Genomic DNA, 23293 nt, shown 5'->3' with positions numbered 1-23293 from the left:
CCTTATATGCGTCGCGGAAGTTAGAATAACAGTGATCTAGGGTTTTGCCAGCCCTGGTAGCCCAATCAATATGCTGATAGAATTTGGGGAACCTTGTTTTCAGATTAGCCTTGTTAAAATCCCGAGCTACGATAAATGCAGCCTCCGGATAAGTGGTTTACAAGTTTGCATAGAGTCGAATTAAGTTCTTTCAGGGCTATCGATGTGTCTGCTTGGGGGGAATATACACGACTGTGGTTATGATCGAAGAGAATTCTTCGATCATAACCAGGAGTCAGCATTTAATTGTGAGGAATTCTAAGTCAGGTGAACAAAAGGACTTAAGTTCCTATATGTTGTTATGATCACACCACGTCTCGTTAATCATAAGGCATACACCCCCGCCCTTCTTCTTACCAGAGAGATGCTTGTTTCTGTTGGCTCGATGCGTGAAGAAGCCAGGTGGCTGTACCGACTCAGATAGCGTGCCTTGAGTGAGCCATGTTTCCGAGAAACAAAGAACGTTACAGTCTCTGTCTCTCTGGAAGGCAACTCTTGCTCGGATTTCGTCTACCTTGTCAAGAGACTGGACATTGGCGAGTAGTATGCTCGGGAGCGGTGCGCGATGTGCCCATCTATGGAGCCTGACCAGAAGACCGTTCTGTCTGCCGTCGTTGTTTTGGGTCGCCGGCTGGGATCCGATCCATTGTCCTGGGTGGTAGGCCTAACAGAGGATCCGCTTCGGGAAAGTCGTATTCCTGGTCGTAATGTTGGTGAGGTGACGTTGCTCTTATATCCAATAGTTCCTCCCGACTGTATGTAATAAAACCTACGATTTTCTTGGGTAGCATTGTAAGAAATAACACAAAAAAACAAAATACTGCATTGTTTCCTAGGAACGCGAAGCGAGGCGGCCATCTCTGTCGGCGCCGGAAGTAACCCACTCTTCCACCAAGGCACCTGCAAGTTCCCAGACATTTCTGGGGGGACTAGCCCTAGCCCTCACCCTCCGATCCAACAAGTCCCAGACATGCTCAATGGGATTGAGATCCGGGCTCTTCGCTGGCAATGGCAGAACACTGATATTCACAGAATGAGCATTGTCATGCTGGTGGCATTGTCATGCTGTAGGGTCATGTCAGGATGAGCCTGCAGGAAGGGTACCACATGAGGGAGGAGGATGTCTTCCCTGTAACGCACAGCGTTGAGATTGCCTGCAATGACAACAAGCTCAGTCCGATGATGCTGTGACACACCGCCCCAGACCATGACCGACCCTCCACCTCCAAATCGATCTCGCTCCAGAGTACAGGCCTCGGTGTAACGCTCATTCCTTCGACGGTAAACGCAAATCTGACCATCACCGCTGGTGAGACAAAACCGCGACTCGTCAGTGAAGAGCACTTTTTGCTAGTCCTGTCTGGTCCAGCGACGGTGGGTTTGTGCCCATAGGCGACGTTGTTGCCGGTGATGTCTGGTGAGGACCTGCCTTACAACAGGCCTACAAGCAATCAGTCCAGCCTCTCTCAGCCTATTGCAAACAGTCTGAGCACTGATAGAGGGATTGTGCATTCCTGGTGTAACTAGGGCAGTTGGTGTTTTTCAGAGTCAGTAGAAAGGCCTCTTTAGTGTCCTAAGTTTTCATAACTGTGACCTTAATTGCCTACCGTCTGTAAGCTGTTAGTGTCTTAATGACCGTTCCACAGGTGCATGTTCATTAATTGTTTATGCGTCATTGAACAAGCATGGGAAACAGTGTTTAAATACTTTACAATGAAGATCTGTGAAGTTATTTGTATTTTTACGAATTATCTTTGAAAGACAGGGTCCTGAAAAAGGGACGTTTCTTTTTTTGCTGAGTTTAAATGGATGAGAGAGCTTCCTACTGCCTGAGATATGTTGTTGATGTAAATTGAGAAGAGTGTGGGGCCTAGGATCGAGCCAGTAAAACACCAGTCTCAACGTCAACAGAGAAGAGGCGACTACGGGATGCTGGCCTTCTAGGCAGAGTTGCAAAGAAAAGCCATATCTCAGACTGGCCAATAAAAAGAAAAGATTAAGATGGGCAAAAGAACACAGACACTTGACAGAGGAACTCTGCCTAGAAGGCCAGCATCCCGGAGTTGCCTCTTCTCTGTTGACGTTGAAACGGATGTTTTGCGGGTACTATCTAATGACGCTGCAAGTAATGAAGCTGCCAGTTGAGAACTTGTGAGGCGTCTGTTTCTCAAACTAGACATTATAATGTACTTGTCCTCTAGCTCAGTTGTGCACCGGGGCCTCCCACTCCTCTTTCAATTCTGGTTAGGGCTAGTTTGTGCTGTTCTGTGAAGGGAGTAGTACACAGCGTTGTATGAGATCTTCAGTTTCTTGGCAATTTCTCACATGGAATAGCCTTCATTTCTCAGAACAAGAATAGACTGACGAGTTTCAGAAGAAAGACCTTTGTTTCTGTCCATTTTGAGCCTGTAATCGAACCCACAATGCTGATGCTCCAGATAATCAACTAGTCTAAAGAAGGCCAGTTTTATTGCTTCTTTAATTAGGACAACAGTTTTCAGCTGTGCTAACATAATTGCAAAAGGGTTTTCTAATGATCAATTAGCCTTTTAAAATGATAAACTTGGATTAGCTAACACAACGTCCCCTTGGAACACAGGAGTGATGGTTGCTGATAATGGGCCCCTGTACGCCTATATAGATATTCCATAAAAAATCTGCCGTTTTCAGCTACAGTAGTCATTTACAACATTAACAATGTCTACACTGTATTTCTGATCAGTTGTATGTTCTTTTAGTGGACTAAAAATGTGCTTTTATTTAAAAAACAAGGACATTTCTAAGTGACCCCAAGCTTTTGAACGGTCGTGTACTTCCTCTAACAGTAGCTCAACGGTTTTCCCAAGTTGGGCAAGCAAGCGCCTTTGACTGTCGGCCCAAATTATGTATGTCCTAACCCCACACACACAAAACATGAATATTTTGCCAAACAACTCTATCACTAGTGTGCATAATATAACACTTTGCTCTGTCTCCAGTTAAGCTAAGAGGAACCAGTTAGTTCCTGTAAGCTGTTGGCTGAGCGCCCAGATATCATGGGGTCATGCTACACACACAACAGTTAGAACAGGCCTCTTATTAATGCACACAAACTTTTCTATCTTACATGAGTTTCTTTAACAATCTCAAGCCCAATGCCTACACTTAAAGAAGGATATTTTAGTACACAAGCATTAGTAAGGTTTAACAGAAAATGTCCTCACACCGCCTAGAGGTGTGTCGGGTCATTGTTCTGTTGAAAAACAAATAATAGTCCCACTAAGTAGAAACCAAATGGCGTATCGCTGCAGAACGCTGTGGTAGCCATGCTGGTTAAATGTGCCTTGAATTCTAAATAAATCACTGACAGTGTCACCAGCAAAGCACACCACACCATCACACCTCCTCCTCCATGCTTCACGGTGGAAACCATACATGCAGAGATCATCCATTCACCTACTCTGTGCCTCACAAAAACACAGCGGTTGGACCAAAGGACAGATTTCCACTGGTCCAATGTCCACTGCTCATGTTTCTTGTCCCAAGCAAGTCTCTTCTTATTATTGGTGTCCTTTAGTAGTGGTTTCTTTGCAGCAATTCGACCATGAAGGCCTGATTCATGCAGTCTCCTCTGAACAGTTGTTGAGATCTGTCTGTTACTTGAAATTCGTGAAGCATTTATTTGGGCTGCAATCTGAGGTGCAGTTAATTGCCGATTTCTGAGGCTGGTAACTTAAATGAACTCATCCTCTGCAGCAGAGCTAACTCTGGGTCTTCCTTTCCTGTGGCGGTCCTCATGAGAGCCAGTTTCATCATAGCACTTTATGGTTTTTGCAACTGCACTTGAAGAAAATGTCAAAGTTCTTGAAATGTTCTAGATTGACTGACCTTCATGTCTATAAGTAATGATGGACTGTTGTTTCTCTTTGCTTATTTGAGCAGTTCTTGCCATAATTTGTACTTAGTATTTTACCAAATAGGGCTATCTTCTGTATACCAACCCTACCTTGTCACAACACAACTGATTGGCTAAGCACATTAAGTAGAATAGAAATTTAACAAATGAATGTTTAACAATGCACACCTGTTAATTGAAATGCATTCCAGGTGACTAGCTCATGAAGCTGGTTGACAGAATGCCAAGAGTGTGGAAAGCTGTCATCAAGGCAAAGGGTGGCTACTTTGGCTATTTTGATATTTTTAACTTTTTTGATTCCATGTGTTATTTCATAGTTTTGATGTCTTCACTATTATACTACAATGTTGAAAATAATAAAAATAAAGAAAAACCCTTGAATGAGTCGGTGTCCAAACTTTTGACTGGTACTGTATATGTGACAGGTTAAAGGAAATACTCATAGCCTGTTATACATTAAGTATTAGTAAGTTCATAGTATGTGAGGATCTTAAAACATCTAATGTTAAAAAGATCATGCATTCTGTATTAGTTAATAGAGATTGATAAGTTAAAATCCATCAAGCGTACAAAGGGTAAGAATTGTAAAAGGAATGTGTAAACGTTATATTGATTACTTTATTTTGTGGTGCCTAATTGAAGGGGAAAAGTGTTCATCTGTGATCTACTAAATGCTCTTAATCTATGAGCCTGAGATCGATTGCTCTGGTCACCACCCAAGTTCGCGTGGAAATCGCGGTCTTTTCCTTATTGCAGTAAAAGTTCTCAGTGAGAAAACAATACCGTATCACACTCGTGATTATTTCTCCCCTTTTTCAGGTACGTTATTGATGATAAAACAGAGTCATTTAAATGTAATAACTCGCTAACATGTCAAGAGTGTTTAAAGTGTGTCTTAGTAACATCTTGAGGAAGTTAGAGTTAAGTTTGCTGAGAGTAATATGAGCCCTGTTCGGTTGCAGCGAAGGCTAGCTTCGTACTGAGAGTAGCTGCCATTTTATGTCGATCGTGAATGAACATGTGCGTTGTTAATAAGATATTTTGCGGTGTTATTTGTATAATGGTTTTTCAAACTCTTTATTGACTGTTGATAAATTGAGTTATGGTTTACTGAGTTAAAGCTTTGTGCTTGACAGTTATATTGAAATTATTGTATGTTTCAGTGAATTACAGTGTATACTGTTGTGACTTGAATAAGCCTTGTACCCTACAACACTAGCTCTTTCCTGTAGATCTGTTGTTTAGTAAAATGTGTTACCTTTGTAAAATGTGTTACTTTGGAAAAATGATTGCAGCAAAAGTTCTCAGTGAGGAAACAATACCGTATCACACTCGTGATTATTTCTCCCCTTTTTCAGGGGCGTAACATATACAGTGAGGGAAAAAAGTATTTGATCCCCTGCTGATTTTGTACGTTTGCCCACTGACAAAGAAATTATCAGTCTATAATTTTAATGGTAGGTTTATTTGAACAGTGAGAGACAGAATAACAACAAAAAAATCCAGAAAAACGCATGTCAAAAATGTTATAAAATGATTTGCATTTTAATGAGGGAAATAAGTATTTGACCCCTCTGCAAAACATGACTTAGTACTTGGTGGCAAAACCCTTGTTGGCAATCACAGAAGTCAGACGTTTCTTGTAGTTGGCCACCAGGTTTGCACACATCTCAGGAGGGATTTTGTCCCACTCCTCTTTGCAGATCTTCTCCAAGTCATTAAGGTTTCGAGACTGATGTTTGGCAACTCAAACCTTCAGCTCCCTCCACAGATTTTCTATGGGATTAAGGTCTGGAGACTGGCTAGGCCACTCCAGGACCTTAATGTGCTTCTTCTTGAGCCACTCCTTTGTTGCCTTGGCCGTGTGTTTTGGGTCATTGTCATGCTGTAATACCCATCCACGACCCATTTTCAATGCCCTGGCTGAGGGAAGGAGGTTCTCACCCAAGATTTGACGGTACATGGCCCCGTCCATCGTCCCTTTGATGCGGTGAAGTTGTCCTGTCCCCTTAGCAGAAAAACACCCCCAAAGCATAATGTTTCCACCTCCATGTTTGACGGTGGAGATGATGTTCTTGGGGTCATAGGCAGCATTCCTCCTCCTCCAAACATGGCGAGTTGAGTTGATGTCAAAGAGCTCCATTTTGGTCTCATCTGACCATAACACTTTCACCAGTTGTCATCTGAGTCATTCAGATGTTCATTGGCAGACTTCAGACGGGCCTGTATATGTACTCTTGAGCAGGGGGACCTTGCGGGCGCTGCAGGATTTCAGTCCTTCAAGGCGTAGTGTGTTACCAATTGTTTTCTTGGTGACTATGGTCCCAGCTGCCTTGAGATCATTGACAAGATCCTCCCGTGTAGTTCTGGGCTGATTCCTCACCGTTCTCATGATCAGTGCAACTCCAAGAGGTGAGATCTTGCATGGAGCCCCAGGTCGAGGGAGATTGACAGTTCTTTTGTGTTTCTTCCATTTACGAATAATCGCACCAACTGTTGTCACCTTCTCACCGAGCTGCTTGGCGATGGTCTTGTAGCCCATTCCAGCCTTGTGTAGGTCTACAATCTTGTCCCTGACATCCTTGGAGAGCTCTTTGGTCTTGGCCATGGTGGAGAGTTTGGAATCTGATTGATTGATTGCTTCTGTGGACAGGTGTCTTTTATACAGGTAACAAACTAAGATTAGGAGCACTCCCTTTAAAATTGTGCTCTAATCTCAGCTCGTTACCTGTATAAAAGACACCTGGGAGCCAGAAATCTTTCTGATTGAGAGGGGGTAAAATACTTATTTCCCTCATTAAAATGCAAATCAATTTAGAACCTTTTTGACATGCGTTTTTATGGATATTTTTGTTGTTATTCTGTCTCTCACTGTTCAAATAAACCTACCATTAAAATTATAGACGGATAATTTCTTTGTCAGTGGGCAAACGTACAAAACCAGCAGGGGATCAAATACTTTTTTCCCTCACTGTATATTTTATTTGTTAGACCAGAATGATTTTAGTAGGTTATGTCCATCGAACGAAGTCTCTCGGACATTCGGTTTCCGGTATTATAAAATGTTCAAATTTTGGTCATTATTCCGCTTTCCCGGAAAATACCACCAAATGGCGAATGTAATCATATTGCAAATGTACAAAACATCACCAATCATGATGTGGCCTTTTCTCCTAAATGGAAGAGACTTCGAAGATGAAACTTGGTGAGCATAGGTTTGGCATAATGGGCAGTTAGCCCCGAACAAGATGATGTCGAAGCCTCAACGCTTTTTGAGTTAAGGCCATTTTTCTGGGATTAAAGATCAAAAACAAAAATAGAGCACTAATTTGACCGCTTCACGTCAAAGTCCATAAACCTACGGTGTCAGGAAAAAAACAACCAGACATTTATCTATCGTCATTTAAGAGAAATCGTACAATGTACAATTGGTGATGTTCAATTTTTTTGGTCTTTTTTCAAAACTGTTCCAGATCCAGTTGCAGCGTGTTCAGACGAACCCGTTAAGGCAGGTTTCGGAGCTTTGCCAGATTTCTGTGATTTTCTGAAATAACACACACTCATTCAACCCTCTGTAAATACGTCAGTTCTTAACGTAAAGACTTAAAACTCAAAATTCTATAAGAGCCTACCCCAAGGAGGATATGTGTTCACTTTCAGCTTCCTGTGTCAACCCGGAAGTGCCTTAAAATAGTGTCATAGGGGCTGTTTCGAAGGGTTAAAAAGGTCAGATCTTTCCAAAACTTCGTATGTGTGATTAGGCAACCCTCATGAACTGTAAATCAGTCATTTCTCCCAACAGATGTCAAAGAAAAAACTCACACACACACACACATACACACACACACACACACACACACACACACATAAAGGATGGAGTGACACAGTGCGGGGCTTAAAGACACACAGAGCCTGCAATGGCATTACCATCATATCTAGGCTGTGCCGAGTTCAACGAGATGCCTCGCTTGACTGTAGCTTGCTCGGTCTGAGCACAGCGACCATGAAAAAAGTAGGCCCATAATGAAGCTTGGCCCTAAATTGCAGGTGCTTTTGGGTGACAGCAGGAGAACCGTTAGGGTTAGAAGCACAATTCGACCTCAGGAACGTTCCTGAGGTCCTCCCGATCTGTGCAAACCTAACCTTGACCATGTGGCATTAACCCTTAACAGTGAAAAGAAGGTGTTTACATCAAACAGTTTGCAATGACTTTTCTGCCCATAGGAATACATTGCCTGCTCCCCTAAATTCAACCTGAAGCCTATGTGGGTTATGAATGTCTTATGAACCTGTCTTCGATGACAATTCCGCAGGCCACTATTAGGTCTACCTGTGTTGATTCTAAGCTTTCTGGAGCAACCGGAAGTGGTTAAATTCATCCTAAAGGTGTTTTGATGTACCAAACCTGCAGTTTGTGAAAATCACTGCATTCAACCCTGTGTAAATCAGTCAATTCATAACGTAAAGACTTTAAACTCAGGATTCTGTAAAAGCCTACCCCAATGAGGATATGTGTTTACTTTTGTGCCAACCGGAAGTGCCTTAAATTGGGGTCACAGTGTCTGTTTCGAAGGGTTAAAAAAGTCACATCTTTCCAAAACTTCATATGTGTGACTAGGTAACCCTCATGAACTGTAAATCAGTCATTTATCCCATCAGATTTACAAGTAAAACTCACACACACACACAGCAAGGATGGAGTGACACAGTGTGGGGCTTAGAGACACAGAGCCTGTAATAGTTACCTTTGTTCGAACTATGAAATAACCGTCAGACCTAGAGCTCTGAAACTTTAGAAACCTGTTCTAGAGCTCAAGTCGATAGTGCACGGTCAGTTATGCGGCTCTAGAAGGTTCTCAGACCGAGAAACAGCCTCGTACATTTGACCATTATGAAAATGACGACATTTAGAAAAGTCCCAGAGTCGCAAGACTAGGTGCATTGAAATTGCCTCGGCCCATAGAGACGGACCCCAACGTTTCTGTCCGATAGCTCATTCAAGGACCCCGTAGCAATGCCCGGAAAATGTGTATTTTCAGCACCAATTAAGGTCGCTGCTCGGGCTCCAAATGACCTATCGAGCCGAAACTTGGGATTCGGGGTCGCCTCAGCTAGGCCTACACATAATGTCAGAACTGGACCCGCAGCTAGATAGTAACTACGTGTTATATGTTTTTATTATGGTTTAAACAGAAGGCGCTGTGAATTTTGGGCCTGCTCTGAAATATGTGATAGTTGGCTTCTAAACGAGTTGGAAAAAGTGGGTGTGGTGTCAGTTTATCAGTTTGGTGTCAGAATGATATCTAATTGACTGATGGATGGTGACTTGCTGGCTGACATTTGTCCCTTTGCAATATGTTTAAACAGTGATAGAACGTCACCAAAATGACATTCTGAAATCAACACCAACGAGCGATGGAGAAAAACCAGAATCACTGCCAGGCCATCCCGAGTTCATCGGGCCAGTCAATTTCGCATTCCTGCAGTATTTTTGAGCATGTCAAATTCGTGAAACTAAATGCCCATTGAAACATATTGCAAATGGAAAGTACATTTGCAATAAGATTGGAAAAAATGGAAAGTACATTTGCAACAAGATTCAACAGTGAAAAAACATCACCAAATGGACATGATGAAATCAACACAACGAGCGATGGAGAGGAACCACTATCACTGTTTTCTTGGTGACCATGGTCCCAGCTGCCTTGAGATCATTGACAAGATCCTCCCGTGTAGTTCTGGGCTGATTCCTCACCGTTCTCATGATCATTGCAACCCCACGAGGTGAGATCTTGCATGGAGCCCCAGGCCGAGGGACATTGACAGTTCTTTTGTGTTTCTTCCATTTGCGAATAATCGCACCAAATGTCGTCACCTTCTCACAAAGCTGCTTGGCGATGGTCTTGTAGCCCATTCCAGCCTTGTGTAGGTCTACAATCTTGTCCCTGACATCCTTGGAGAGCTCTTTGGTCTTGGCCATGGTGGAGAGTTTGGAATCTGATTGATTGCTTCTGTGGACAGGTGTCTTTTTTACAGGTAACAAGCTGCGGTTAGGAGCACTCCCTTTAAGAGTGTGCTTCTAATCTCAGCTCGTTACCTGTATTAATTCACCTGGGAGCCAGAAATCTTTCTGATTGAGAGGGGGTCAAATACTTATTTCCCTCATTAAAATGCAAATCAATTTATAACATTTTTGACATGCGTTTTTCTGGATATTTTTGTTGTTATTCTGTCTCTCACTGTTCAAATAAACCTACCATTAAAATTATAGACTGATCCTTTCTTTATCAGTGGGCAAACATACAAAATCAGCAGGGGATCATATACTTTTTCATACAGTTCATACACGTAATGTTAGCTAGCTAGCCAGCCATCAACATCAGCTGGCTAGATGACAGCAAGCTTGAACTAGCAATACAAACAGATTGTCACAGCTAGCTAAAGTTAACCAAATAGGTTCAATGTTAGCTAGTTAGTTAGCTAACATTAGTCTATAACTAGCAATGCGAAATGGCATGCTGAGAAAATGAACGTTACACACACTTCATACACGTGAGTTAATGTTAGCTAGCTAACAGCAAGCTTTAACTTGGGGTCTTTTGTTTAGACATGTCACATTAACATTAGCTAGCTAAAAAATGAACTATAATCCCAATCCATAGAGTAACGTTACTAGCAATACAAACCGATTGTCATAGCTAGCTAAAGTTAACCAAATAGGTTCAGTGTTAGCTAGCAAGCCAGCCATCAAACTCCAGCTGGCTATCTAACAGCAAGCTTTAACTTGCAATGAAATCTACGTTCTGACAAAATTAGAAACGTATCATATATGAAACTGTAGCTAGATTCTTACCCGTATACATGGATGAAAGCTTCATAGCAGACTGCAACCCCTTTTATTAAATAAGATGTTCTGTGTTGTTTTTGTTTAGTTTGCACAGCTTGTTTGGCCTGTTGTGTTCCACTGATTTCAAAACCCGGTCAAATTCTTCCTTGACAACAACACTGTTGATCGCTGTTTCTTCCCTATCACTGTCATCAGAAAACTCTACAATGTCTTGTCAATATTTTTTTAACCTAAATCAGGGATTTCGTCATCGTCTGATTCATTTTCAGAGTCAGAGAGTCAACTTGGCACGATCGTACTCCAGAAAGTAGTCCATCACAACTTTTCCCCACTGACCTTTGTCAATAGCGCCTGATAAATTCAGGGCAGCAATGTTGAGAGCAGTAGCAACATATTTGCAGTTCTCCATGGCTAACGTTATATCTTTCAAAAAAACTGCAGTAGAAAGGATTACCTACGCATACCGAGCAGCTCATTTTATAGACACAAGATGCTACACCGCAGACCAATCTGAAACTCATCTCTCGGCATGTCCAGCCCACTCATTATCTCAACTAATCATGGCTAGCAGGAAAGTTCCTGACTTTTTCTTTGGATAAACCAACTAGGCTCGTAATTTAACAACTTTATTTGTATTTACAAATGGCATAAACGTTTGTTATTAAGGCACATGAAAGTTCACATGTTCAAGAAGGCATTTCTGACAATAAACGTATTTTGATAAAAAAAAAATGTTTACATTCAACCAGCTCTCCTGTGAAGTCGTGAGTTGCGACATACACCTAGTTTCCTGAATTTGGTCACACATTTGCTAGTAGGATGCCATTGTCATTTCGACTTAATGGTGTTGAGACCTACTTTTGTTTTGGCAGTTGTTAAAAAAAACATTTGTTATTTTTTATTTCACCTTTATTTAACCAGGTAGGCTAGTTGAGAACAAGTTCTCATTTACAACTGCGACTTGGCCAAGATAAAGCAAAGCAGTGCGACACAAGCAACAACACATAGTTAAACATGGTATAAACAAACATACAGTCAATAACACAATAGGAGAAAAAAAGTATAATTTAACTCTATCTGCTAGTTCTTCACTGGGCAGACGTGAGAGAGGATAGTGTTTATCATGTTCTTGATGATGGGAGGGCATGGGTGGATATCATGAGGGTGGTGGTGGGCAAGGGTCATCTCCCAGGCATCCACTAACAATATATTCAGGCCCCTGAACATGGCCTTGAGTACCCCATCCAGCTGCACTGAGAACCAGTCACTGAAGATGAGGCTCTCCTGTAGGCTTTGGGCCCGGAGGTTGGCTGAGCGCACCACTACCACGGTCTTCGGAGCCCGGTCCAGAAGCCGCACCACCGCCCTTCGAATGTGGCGTAGTCGGCGAATGTAGACCTGCACAGGGAAGGTGCTGAAATGAGCCCAAATGCTGATGACAACAATAGTGTCTGAGCCCCCGGCCAGGCCATCCAGCTCGTTAGCTACATAGCGCAGCTGACTGACACTGATAGGGGTCCCGGAGATGGGGGGACCATGGCTCTGGTACTTCAGCAGGATGTTATCGGGGATGTCCACTGCCATGAAGGGCCCTGTGCTCACAGGACTTTGAAGGTTGAACTCCGTCAGCTCTTTGACAGAGAGAGGGAGATAAATGTTGAGGGAGAGAGAGGGAGAGAGAATTTGAATACACCTGAGACAGCTGAGTTTGAGATGTAATTGTATTGGCAAACAGCACTCACCTGGCAAGAAGCTGGTGAGGAACTCGTAGTACTGTCTGACGGTGGAGTCCCCATACATGTACACCATCTTGCCCTTCAGACACTGAGTAATGGCAGTGGGGTCGTTAAACTGGTGCATCACGACACCACCCAGCCCCCGCCATGACCCTTGGAAGTAATACCCAGAGGCTATGGTCCTGATAGGCGCTGCCTTTTCACTGTTGCTTTCCACCTCTTGTTTGTCTGAAATACGAGAGGAGGCGTGAGGCACCAGCCGCCACCACTTTACAGAAACTCAGATGTTCTTCACACTACAAAACTCCTACCTTTTTTCTTAGGTAGCACAGTGACACTGTCAGACGCCTTAGCATGAATACGTGTTTTGAGGTTTACTCCACTAAAAAAGATAGAGAATCATTTTACATTTTAAAGCAAGCAATAACATTCCCCAGAACCATACTCTGTAATTTATATATGACAAAAGGCAAAAATTCTGCATATGCCCAAGGTAAAACTTACATTTATTCCCAAAACCACTCTTTTTTTACCTCGCACTTACCTTTGGAAAAGCAGTGCTTCTTTCTCGGTTATCAGATCTTTCTGGTAGCCTGCCCTGGCGTGGTTGATCCGTGTATCACAGCTCAGCAGCTGCTTGGGCTTGTAGCAGTACCAGGGTTCACCTGTGTGGGGGTCTGTGTAATTGCACAGTGGCTGCTGGTTGGTTGGCAGGCACAGGTTACACATGGTGGTCTCAGACAGTAATCCAGAGCGAAACAGGCTCTTGTAAAGCACCCTGTCGGGGTGTTCCTCACGTATACGCAGTAGAACAGGAACTGCCTCACTAGGATGGACCAATGTCACGTCCACCCATACAGACCCCTCCCACAGTAATGGAAAAATGACAGAGTAAGTCCCATTCCCGTGGTCCAGCACATGTCCTGCAACACCCGCCTTCAGCTCTGGGGAGTGCAGCCGGGCCAGCAAGAAGTCCCCGCCATGGCTCTTGGGAAATCCCTGGAAATCGTTCATAATGACCAGAGCCTCCAGCTGGTCCCCCACGTGCCACTCTCTCCTACCCCCTGCAGGGAGGATTGTAAACAGGCTGTGTGCAGGGTCACTGGTCTGGTTTAGGGGGGAAGACGTGGACCATGGCTGAGGCTCTGGCCAGGCGATGGACTCCAGGAGGTAACGCTCCTCCAGAGCCTCCTCAGGTGAGGGATTTTTACCCAAGTGGCTACAGAAGCGTCGCTCGCGGTCCAGGGGAGGAAGGCCCTCTGAGTGGATCCTGTGTGGATCCAATTCCCACTGTGGAGGAGAATAGAGGTCACTAAGGGGGAAAGGTTGGTAGGCAATGGAGACTGCTGAGGGGATGACGGCTCATAATAATGGCTGGAATGGAGCAAATGGAATGGCATCAAACACATCAAAGACGTGGTTTCCATGTGGTTGATACCACCCCATTTATTCCATTCCAGTCATTATTATGAGCTGTCCTCCCCTCAGCAGTCTTCACTGGTGGTAGGCTAATGTAGGTAGATGGTAATGGGAGAAGATCACTTTCTCTCCTCACCTCCAGAATGTAGTTGTTGTATAAAAGGACGACAAGGATTGTCAGGGTCCGGATGAAGTTGCAGATATATTTGGACAGGTGCATCCACATGGCCCCAGTCTCCAGTCCCCCTGATATTGACATAAATAAGCTGTTCATCTACTCTGTGTTTGCATAGCATGTGGCTGTTACACTCAAAATACAACAACATGATTTCTCCACTTGGCTGTATTTGATTTCCTAAAACAGGGTGTGCGTTTATTACATTTTACATTTTTACATTTTAGTCATTTAGCAGACGCTCTTATCCAGAGTGCCTTTTTTTTTTGTACTGGCCACCCGTGGGAATCAAACCCACAACCCTGGCGTTGCACACACCATGCTCTACCAACTGAGCCACAGGGAAGACTGTACTATACAGCCCCAAACAACCAAGAGAAGGGGCATTGTTGTATTTTGAGACAGGCTTTAATAAGCTAAGTAGCTAATAGGCAGAGGGTAGCATCATTTGTAACACAACAACATTTTCAGTCACCTCCATGTGTGAAGGACATGTGGAACAAACAGGTTAATGTCCAAGTCTCATGGAATGTAGGCCTACACTGAACACCACATATTGGCTGCTACTGTAGGCTGAATGATAGAACAGCTATTTCCATGTTAAAATGTTATGGGATCCATTCTCCATTGTTTTTGGTAGGCCTACAATTATGATCAATTAGCCACAGTAGTCTACTTTACCAGTCTGGAACTGGAACTTACATCGAGTACATCTTCAGTGTTCACAGTTATCGCACAGAATTTGCATAATGTTCAAGTTTGTGCTCAGCAGACCTGAAATGTGCTCAGTGCAGAAAAAAAATGCTAGGCAGAGAGAGACTCACAACTCATAAACACGTCACATATTTTGTCTATGAAGAGTAAAATGATGGAAAAATAAAATTGCCTCTCCACTAATGCTGCAAAGCCTCAGATTGTCCAGGTTTTAGCACCACTATCATTCCATAGCTCCTGCACATTCAGTGTTCAAACTCAAAATCACAAGGTCAAGCAGCAACCTACCAAGGATATACTGTAATGTGGACACGTGTCAGCAAGTGGTCACATATACAGTCGTATGAAAAAGTTTGGGCACCCCTCTGAGGCTGCATAATAATTTACTCTGTCATCACAGTGCCTTGCCATTCATTTTCTAATAAAAGCTGAGTACTGGGGGTATTGTCCAGACAAAGATTTTTAGTGTAGCAATATTAAGTTGTATGAAATTAAATCAGATGTGAAAAATAGGCTATGCAAAAATTTGGGCACCCTTGTCATTCTGTTGATTTGAATACCTGTAACTACTTAGCACTGATTAATTGGAACACACAATTGGTTTGGTGAGCTCATTAAGCCTTGAACTTCATAGACAAGTGCATCCAATCATGAGAAAAGGTATTTAAGGTGGCCAATTGCAAGTCGTTGTTCTCTTTGACTCTCCTCTGAAGAGTGGCAACATGGGGGCCTCAAAACAACTCTCAAATGACCTGAAAACAAAGATTGTTCAACATTATGGTTTAGAGGAAGGCTACAAAAAGCTATCGCAGAGATGTAAGCTGTCAGTGTCCACTGTGAGGAACATAGTGAGGAAATGGAAGACCACAGGCACAGTTCTTGTTAAGGCCAGAAGTGGCAGGCCAAGTAAAATATCGGTGAGGCAAAGGCAAAGGATGGTGAGAACGGTCAAAAACAGCCCACAGACCACCTCTAAAGACCTACAACATCATCTTGCTGCAGATGGTGTCACTGTGCATCGTTCAACAATTCAGCGCACTTTGCACAAGGAGAAGCTGTATGGGAGAGTGATGCGGAAGAAGCCTTTTCTGCACACACGCCACAAACAGAGTCGCTTGAGGTATGCAAATGCACATTTGGACAAGCCAGCTTCATTTTGGAATAAGGTGCTGTGGACTGATGAAACAAAGATTGAGTTATTTGGTCATAACAAGGGACGTTATGCATGGCGGCAAAAGAACACAGCGTTCCAAGAAAAACACTTGCTACCCACAGTAAAATTTGGTGGGGGTTCCATCATGCTGTGGGGATTTGTGTGGCCAGTGCCGGTACTGGGAATCTTGTTAAAGTTGAGGGTCGCATGGACTCCACCCAATATCAGCAGATTCTTGGGAATAATGTTGAAGAATCAGTCACAAAGTTGAAGTTACGCCGGGGCTGGATATTTAAACAAGACAACGACCCAAAACACTGCTCAAAATCTACCCGGGCATTTATGCAGAGGAACAAGTACAATGTTCTGGAATGGCCATCCCAGTCCCCAGACCTGAATATCATTGAGAATCTGTGGGATGATTTGAAGCGGGCTGTCCATGCTCGGCAACCATCAAACCTAACTGAACTGGAGATGTTTTGTAAGGAGGAATGGTCCAAAATACCTTCATCCAGAATCCAGACACTCATTAGAGGCTATAGGAAGCGTCTAGAGTCTTATTTTAGCAAAAGGAGGCTCTACTAAATATTGATGTGATTTTTCTGTTGGGGTGCCCAAATTTATGCACCTGTCTAATTTTGTTTTGATGCATATTGCACATTTTCTGTTAATCCAATAAACCTCATTTCACTACTGAAATATTACTGTGTCCATCAGTTATTTGATAGATCAAAATGAAATTGCTGATCCAAACACCCAATTATTTATAAATGGAAACCATGGAAATTGTCAGGGGTGCCCAAACTTTTTCATTCGACTGTAATACATTGCCTCAACTATTAAATTCATCATAATCCATAATTAACTCAAATCCATCCCCTTTAGACATATTAACAGTTTTACATATTCTTAGAAACTTGAGGTCAAAATCAGCAGTTATGCTTTATCATTATTGTTACATTCTAACATTTTGACCTAGTAACATCTACACAATGTCTCTCATTCCACCAAGACTCAATCCAGCTTGGACACATTTTCCACTATAACACCATAGTTTAAGCCCGTACAGCCCTAATACAGATTTGACCTAGACTTATGTGCTGTATGTTTATCAGATCCCATCAAGGGTTAACTAACTTCAACAAATTAACAGTATACATCTTCCCTCCCTTACACCTTTCACTAGGATTTCGAAGGCTTCGATTACATCCATTCCTATTACTTACCTCTAAGATAAAAAAGTTAACCATTTACAAAAAAATAAACTTTTGACTTCAGAGAACACATCAGCTGTGCGTATATCTCCTCATGCAGTGTCACGATTCCCACCGACGGTGGCGCCCCCTCCTGCTCGGGTGGCGCTCGGCGGTCGTCGTCACCGGCCTATTAGCTACCACTGATTCCCTTTTTTGGTTTTCCCTTTTTTTGGTTTTGTGCACCTGTGTTTAGTTTGGGTAATTAGCGGGGCTATTTAATTTAGCTGGTCCGCTTCCGTGTTGTGCGGGATTATTTCGTTACTGACGGCTCATGTTCGTGTCGGCGCTGTTTTCCGCCGTGTGTGTTTTCTCCCCTGTGTTTGGGAATATTTGTTTTGTGTGTGAGTGTACATTAAATACGCCACTACCCTGTGCTCGCTGCTTCCTGTGCCTCATTCCTTCACCACGACTACCAAGCCATTACATGCAGCTTATTTTGTGCCAGACACTAAACACAAACAATTTCCTTTCCCTTTCATATAGTGCTGCTTCAGCGTCTCTGTTACGGTTTTTCTTCTTTCATACTAAATTAATCAAGCAATATTTATTTAGTGTCCAAGGAGCAAAAGTATGTATACTTAAATTACAGTTGCCCCTTGGATAGAAGGCTAAACTTGCAGTTAACTATTTCATATTATTTAAACCATACCACGCCTTACTTCCAAACATTTTATGGGTTAGAAAAACCCTTGGGGAGCCAGTCAATGCACTCAGTACAATTACCGTGCTTTGCCAATTCGATTACTGGGGTGACGCACATAACCCAAACTGCTAATGACCAGTCGCCTACTCACAACCAACAGTTCAACATGGCTAAGGAGGTTATCAGAGTAAAAAAAATGCAGCATATCAGTCAATAGTCAATCAACATTACAATACAAGATAAAAAAAATTCACTTCTTGCTCCCACTGTAAACGACACAGATAAACTATCTTGGGTTAGTTATAAATATACAAACTCCCCAACTTGTAAATAAAATGACCTCAGAATACTCACAAGTCTATCAGATATTCAGCATCCAAAAGAAAAACAATGGATAAAGTTATAGTATCCTTCTCCTTCCTTTTATAACAGAATTGGGCCGCCTGCAATAGGAAACCCCACTCAGTGCTAGCCACACCCTACTGTACCAACACCACCATTTTTGAAGTGATCGAATGTGGATATAACACTAACCCCATACCATTGTCTGCACTATATTTAAAGTGTGGTTAAAACCAATCTTCGGTTCAATCTCTTAGTTCAGTCTTTTGGCATTAACATAGACAAAAAACAAAAGCAGGAAGCAGTGTAGCTCGCTTCAACAGGAAGCTACAGTATGCCCACAGGCTCAGCCATGGTCAGAAGACTTCGTTAACCAGCGGTGACTGCGTCTCCAAACATCTTCCAGATCTTTTTCTCTCCGTCCCATCATTCTCTGGGCAATACACAACTTTAGCCTCTGTCTTAGGTGGTGCTGTAGTTTAACAGGATCTTGACTAAATGCACAATCATGTCCAATTACATTGCAAGGTAAAAGTGTGAGTTTAGGTTGGCACATAGTAGCCGTTTTTTCACAGTGCGGCAGTGCATCCATTTGTGTGGTATATGATGTTAGATCGTGAATGTGGCACATGTACAGAATCATATAGTACACACATTATAAGGAACCGTTTTGGCTCGTGAATCATACTTCTGGCTGAAATTATAGAAAGCTTTTACATGGCCTTTTTCAAAAGGTAGTGACTGCACGATGGACATTTTCTACCACAATCTGGAAGGTGTCCTGCTGTTATGATATACAGCGTGCCCATGTATTCTTAAAGGATAACTTATAATGCATCGTGAGTGTAATGTCATATCCTGTCATTGCCCCAAATGAGGTTCCATCATGAGAACTCATGTATTCGTTTGACATCACATCACATGCTCCTTGAGGTGCTCCCCATCTTCGGAAGGTGCTCAGCTGATCAACGCCAAACTATAGGTAGGGAGCAGAGTATCTGTTATCCCCCGGATAGACAGGTGAGCAGACACAAAAGCAGGGTAAAAGTGCAGCAGTGCAAACAATGTTTGCTAAATGGTCCAACTGAAGGAAGAACCATTATGTGTGTAGTTCTGTGTTGCTCTGTGCGATGCCCAGTTTCATCTTGTGGGCGTCCAGTGGCAGTGCAATCACAGGTATCCACAGCATACAGGTAGTGAAAGCAAATCATTTTTGTTAAAAAATGGTTTGGGTTGGTGATCGTCAGGTTGTAGCTGCCATTGATGAAGGTCTGGTTGTAGTTCCGTTGGTAATGGTTTGGTTGTAGCTTATTATGGGATATGCACAGTAGATAGACACACTGCCTGTAGTAGACAAAGTGTTAGGAAAGGAAATAAATGTAAAATGAGATACATATTGTGAATGGTGTGAAGACATAGGTCGGACAAAGACATGGCCCTTTTCAATCACATTAGAAATGCTTCCTTTCTTCCTGATATTTTCAATCACATACAAATCTGTGATTATCTCAAGGAAAATATCAATTTAAAAAGTAGTTAAAACACTGACTGTATATACAGTACCAGTCAAACGTTTGGACACACCTACTCATTCAAATCCTTGAATAAGTAAGTGTGCCCAAACTTTTGACTGGTACTGTATGAATAGATAAAGCCATTGATCACGTGACACCATTCATTCCAATGTGAAGACTCAGCAGCGCATTGAAGGCAAATGAATTCGCTTAAGATGGCATCTCATGGAGACAAAACATGCTCAGTTTGAGCTATTCCAGGAAGTGACGTTGCAGGCTAGCTCAGTGCTGCCCCCTCTCATTGAATAACTCAAGTTGAAGGCCGACCGGGGTACTGCAGGCTGCCATTAGCAACTAAATTATCCTTCTAATTTCTTCTGTGTGTGATTATAAAATACTCGGTTCAAGAACATATAGTGTCTTCAGAAAGTATTCATACCCCTTTACTTATTCCACATTTTGTTGTGTTACAGCCTGAATTCAAAATTGATTAAATATATGTTTTTATCTATACACTCTATACACCATAATGACAAAGTGAAAACATGTTTTTTGAAATTTGAGCAAATTGTATTAAAATTAAATACAGAAATATCTCATTTACATATGTCTTCACACTCCTGAGTCAATACATGATTGAATCAACTTTGGCAGTGATTAGAGCTGTGAGTCTTTCTGGGTAAGTCTCTAAGAGCTTTGCACACCTAGATTGTACAATATTAGCACATTATTACTTTGAAAATTCTTCAAGCTCTGTCAAGTTGGTTGTTGATCATTGCTAGACAGCCATGTTCAATTCTTACCATAGATTTGCAGCCGATTTAAGTCAAGACTGTAACTAGGCCACTCAGGAACATTCAATGTCATCTTGGTAAGCAAATCCAGTATATATTTGGTTTTGTGTTTTAGGTTATTGTGGTGAATTTGTGTCCCGATGTCTGTTGGAAAGCAGACTAAAGCAGGTTTTCCTCTAGGATTTTGACTGTGCTTTGCTCTATCCCATTTCTTTTTATCCCAAAAAACTCCTTAGTCCTTGCCGATGACAAGAATACCCATAACATGATGCAGCCACAACCATGCTTGAAAATATGAAGAGTGCCCCAACATAACACTTTGTATTCAGGACATGAAGTTCATTTCTTTGCCACATTGTTTTCAGTTTTACTTTAGTGCCTTATTGCAAACAGGATGCATGTTTTGGAATATTTTTGTTCTGTACAGGCTTCCTTCTTTTCACTCTGTCATTTAGGTTAGTATTGTGGAGTAATCAGGGGTGCAACTTTGGTTTTAGAAGTGGGGGGGGACATAATAATATATATATATTTTTTAATCCAGTCAGATAAACACTCCAAACAGCCTACCCGTCAGCTCGGAGGTGTCCGCATGGTCCTAAAGCACTCCATAGCCTTATTTTGGATTACATTCCAATGATAAAACTGGAGGGGACAAAAATGCAATTTCAGAATGTGGGGTGGACATGTGCCTCCTGTCCGCAGTGAATGTTGCACCCCTGGGAGTAACTAAAATGTTGTTAATCCATCCTCAGTTTTCTACTATCACAGCCTTTAAACTCTGTAACTGTTTTAAAGTCACCATTGGCCTCATGGTGAAATCCCAGGGCGGTTTCCTTCCCCTGCAGCAATTGAGTTAGGAGGGACGGCTGTCAAAAGTGTAATTAATAACTTCACCATGCTCAAAGGGATATTCAATGTCTGCTTAAAACAAAACAAAAAACATCTACCAATAGCTGCTCTTCTTTGCAAGGCATTAAAAATACTGAGGGACCTTACAGATAATTGGGGTACAGAGATAAGGTAGTCATTAAAAAATCATGTTTAACACTATTATTGCACAACTTATGTGACTTGTTAAGCAAATGTTTACTCCTGAACTTATTTAGGCTTGCCATAACAAAGGGGTTGAATACTTATTGACTCAAGACATTTCAGCTTTTCATTTTTTATTCATTTGTAAACATTTCACTGTGGCTAACACAACAAATGTTGAAAAAGTCAAGGGGTGTGAATATTTCTGAAGGCACTGTATATGTGGTGTATTAAAAGCAGTTATTGATACCATGAAAGTGTCAAATGTCATTTTGTGTAACCGTGATTTTTTCACCTGTCCAATGTGCATTTCCAGGTGATTTGAACGCTTGTTATGGTCATTTTTACAAGTGTTCTTTACACCTGTCCAGTGTGCATTTACAGGTGGTGTTAACGCTTTAACCCAGAGCCGCTGTCTAGAGTCTCGCTCAAGAGATTGGGTGGGCCAACTCCCGGGGACGGGGGTCGACACCCAGAAGTGATCGGATGTGGATATAACACTAACCACACGCCATTGTCTAAACTACATTTAAAGTAATCAAGAGTGGTGATAACTGTCATGGAATATTCCCGTGTTTACTGCTTAAAGATTAGTCTCTTGTTATATGATAGTGTTTTTTCTAACCTGATACAAACTTGTCTTTGTGTGACTTAGTGAATACACTGGTTTTACAGCTAAGAGCCGTTTGGGTGTGACCACAGCATGTGACATCCCGTGGGTTAACCATACGACTGCCTGTAGATCGTAATCTTAAATTTGCACTGTCACGTCCTGGCCAGTATATAAGGATAATTGTTTTGTAGTTTGGTCAGGGCGTGACAGAGGGTATTTGTTTTATGTGGTTCAGGGTGGTGTGTTTGATTAAGGGTGTTTGATTTAGTATTTCCGGGGTTTTGGTTTATAGTCTGTTTATGTATTTCTATGTCTAGTCTGGTGAGTGTGTTTCTATGTTGGTTAATTGGGATTGGGACTCTCAGTTGAAGGCAGGTGTTGTCTATCTGCCTTTGATTGAGAGTCTCATATATCAGGGTGTGTTTGTGATTTGTGGGTGATTGTTCTGTGTTCAGCCCTAGGCTTTGCCAGACTGTTTGTTGTTCGTTCGTTTTCGTGTTTTGTTGTTTCGGAGTGTTCTTTTGATAGTTAAATAAAAGTCAAAATGAGCATACACGTACCTGCTGCATTTTGGTCCTCTTTCACCGACGACAATCGTGACATGCACAGACAACTAATTTCTGCTGACTGCCAAGTATACAAAACAGATGTACTTCTCTGAGAACCGACACTGTTTGTTGGGCCTTAAATGTGCAACTGTTGAAGTGCATAGTTAACTGCTCCATTTTTACAAAATTATAATAAAGTTGTTTTGAAGAATACAGTCTCTCTCCTTTTGGTTAGAATTTCTACGACAATTTTGTGACAGCGGTGGAATGGCTAACTCCGCTTGCTGATTGCTCCCGGGGAGATGAGGTTAACTGTGCAGGGGTTGTGTCAGACGTGGCAGGGAGCCCCACACCCAGTGAGTGGATACGCTATTCCGAACATACAAAATTAATTGAGGGTGAGACTGATTTTCTTTTGAACATCATAGAAAATCCTGTTCTGGGACAGGTTCTGCACATTAGGTGGTAAAACAGTTGGTTATGATTGGGAAACCAGCTATAAATTTAAACCCTACACGGAAATGTGCATACAGTAGCAGGAACTAACATGTGGGTGCAACATTTAAAATGACA

At 42.2% G+C, this 23293-nt stretch overlaps 1 protein-coding gene across 1 annotated transcript in view; it reads right to left on the bottom strand.

Annotated features, from left to right (window-relative positions):
- Positions 1 to 18613, bottom strand: part of LOC115198235 (NXPE family member 3-like) — a 30663-nt gene extending 12050 nt beyond the window's left edge. The window contains exons 1-6 of the mRNA XM_029760024.1: positions 17958 to 18613; positions 14073 to 14182; positions 13062 to 13807; positions 12829 to 12899; positions 12524 to 12745; positions 11689 to 12412 (exon numbers count right to left, since the gene is read on the bottom strand). Coding sequence (XP_029615884.1) covers positions 11862 to 12412; positions 12524 to 12745; positions 12829 to 12899; positions 13062 to 13807; positions 14073 to 14182; positions 17958 to 17994 — 1737 coding nt within the window. The 5' untranslated portion in view covers positions 17995 to 18613 and the 3' untranslated portion in view covers positions 11689 to 11861. The remainder of the gene's footprint in view (positions 1 to 11688; positions 12413 to 12523; positions 12746 to 12828; positions 12900 to 13061; positions 13808 to 14072; positions 14183 to 17957) is intronic.
- Positions 18614 to 23293: the final 4680 nt, after the last annotated feature.

Source organism: Salmo trutta, chromosome 8 (genome assembly GCF_901001165.1).
Source record: "Salmo trutta chromosome 8, fSalTru1.1, whole genome shotgun sequence".
In the NCBI taxonomy this organism is placed as follows: Eukaryota; Metazoa; Chordata; class Actinopteri; order Salmoniformes; family Salmonidae; genus Salmo; species Salmo trutta.
The sequence above is the reverse complement of the archived record's forward strand: the minus strand, read 5'-3'. Positions and strand labels throughout refer to the sequence as shown.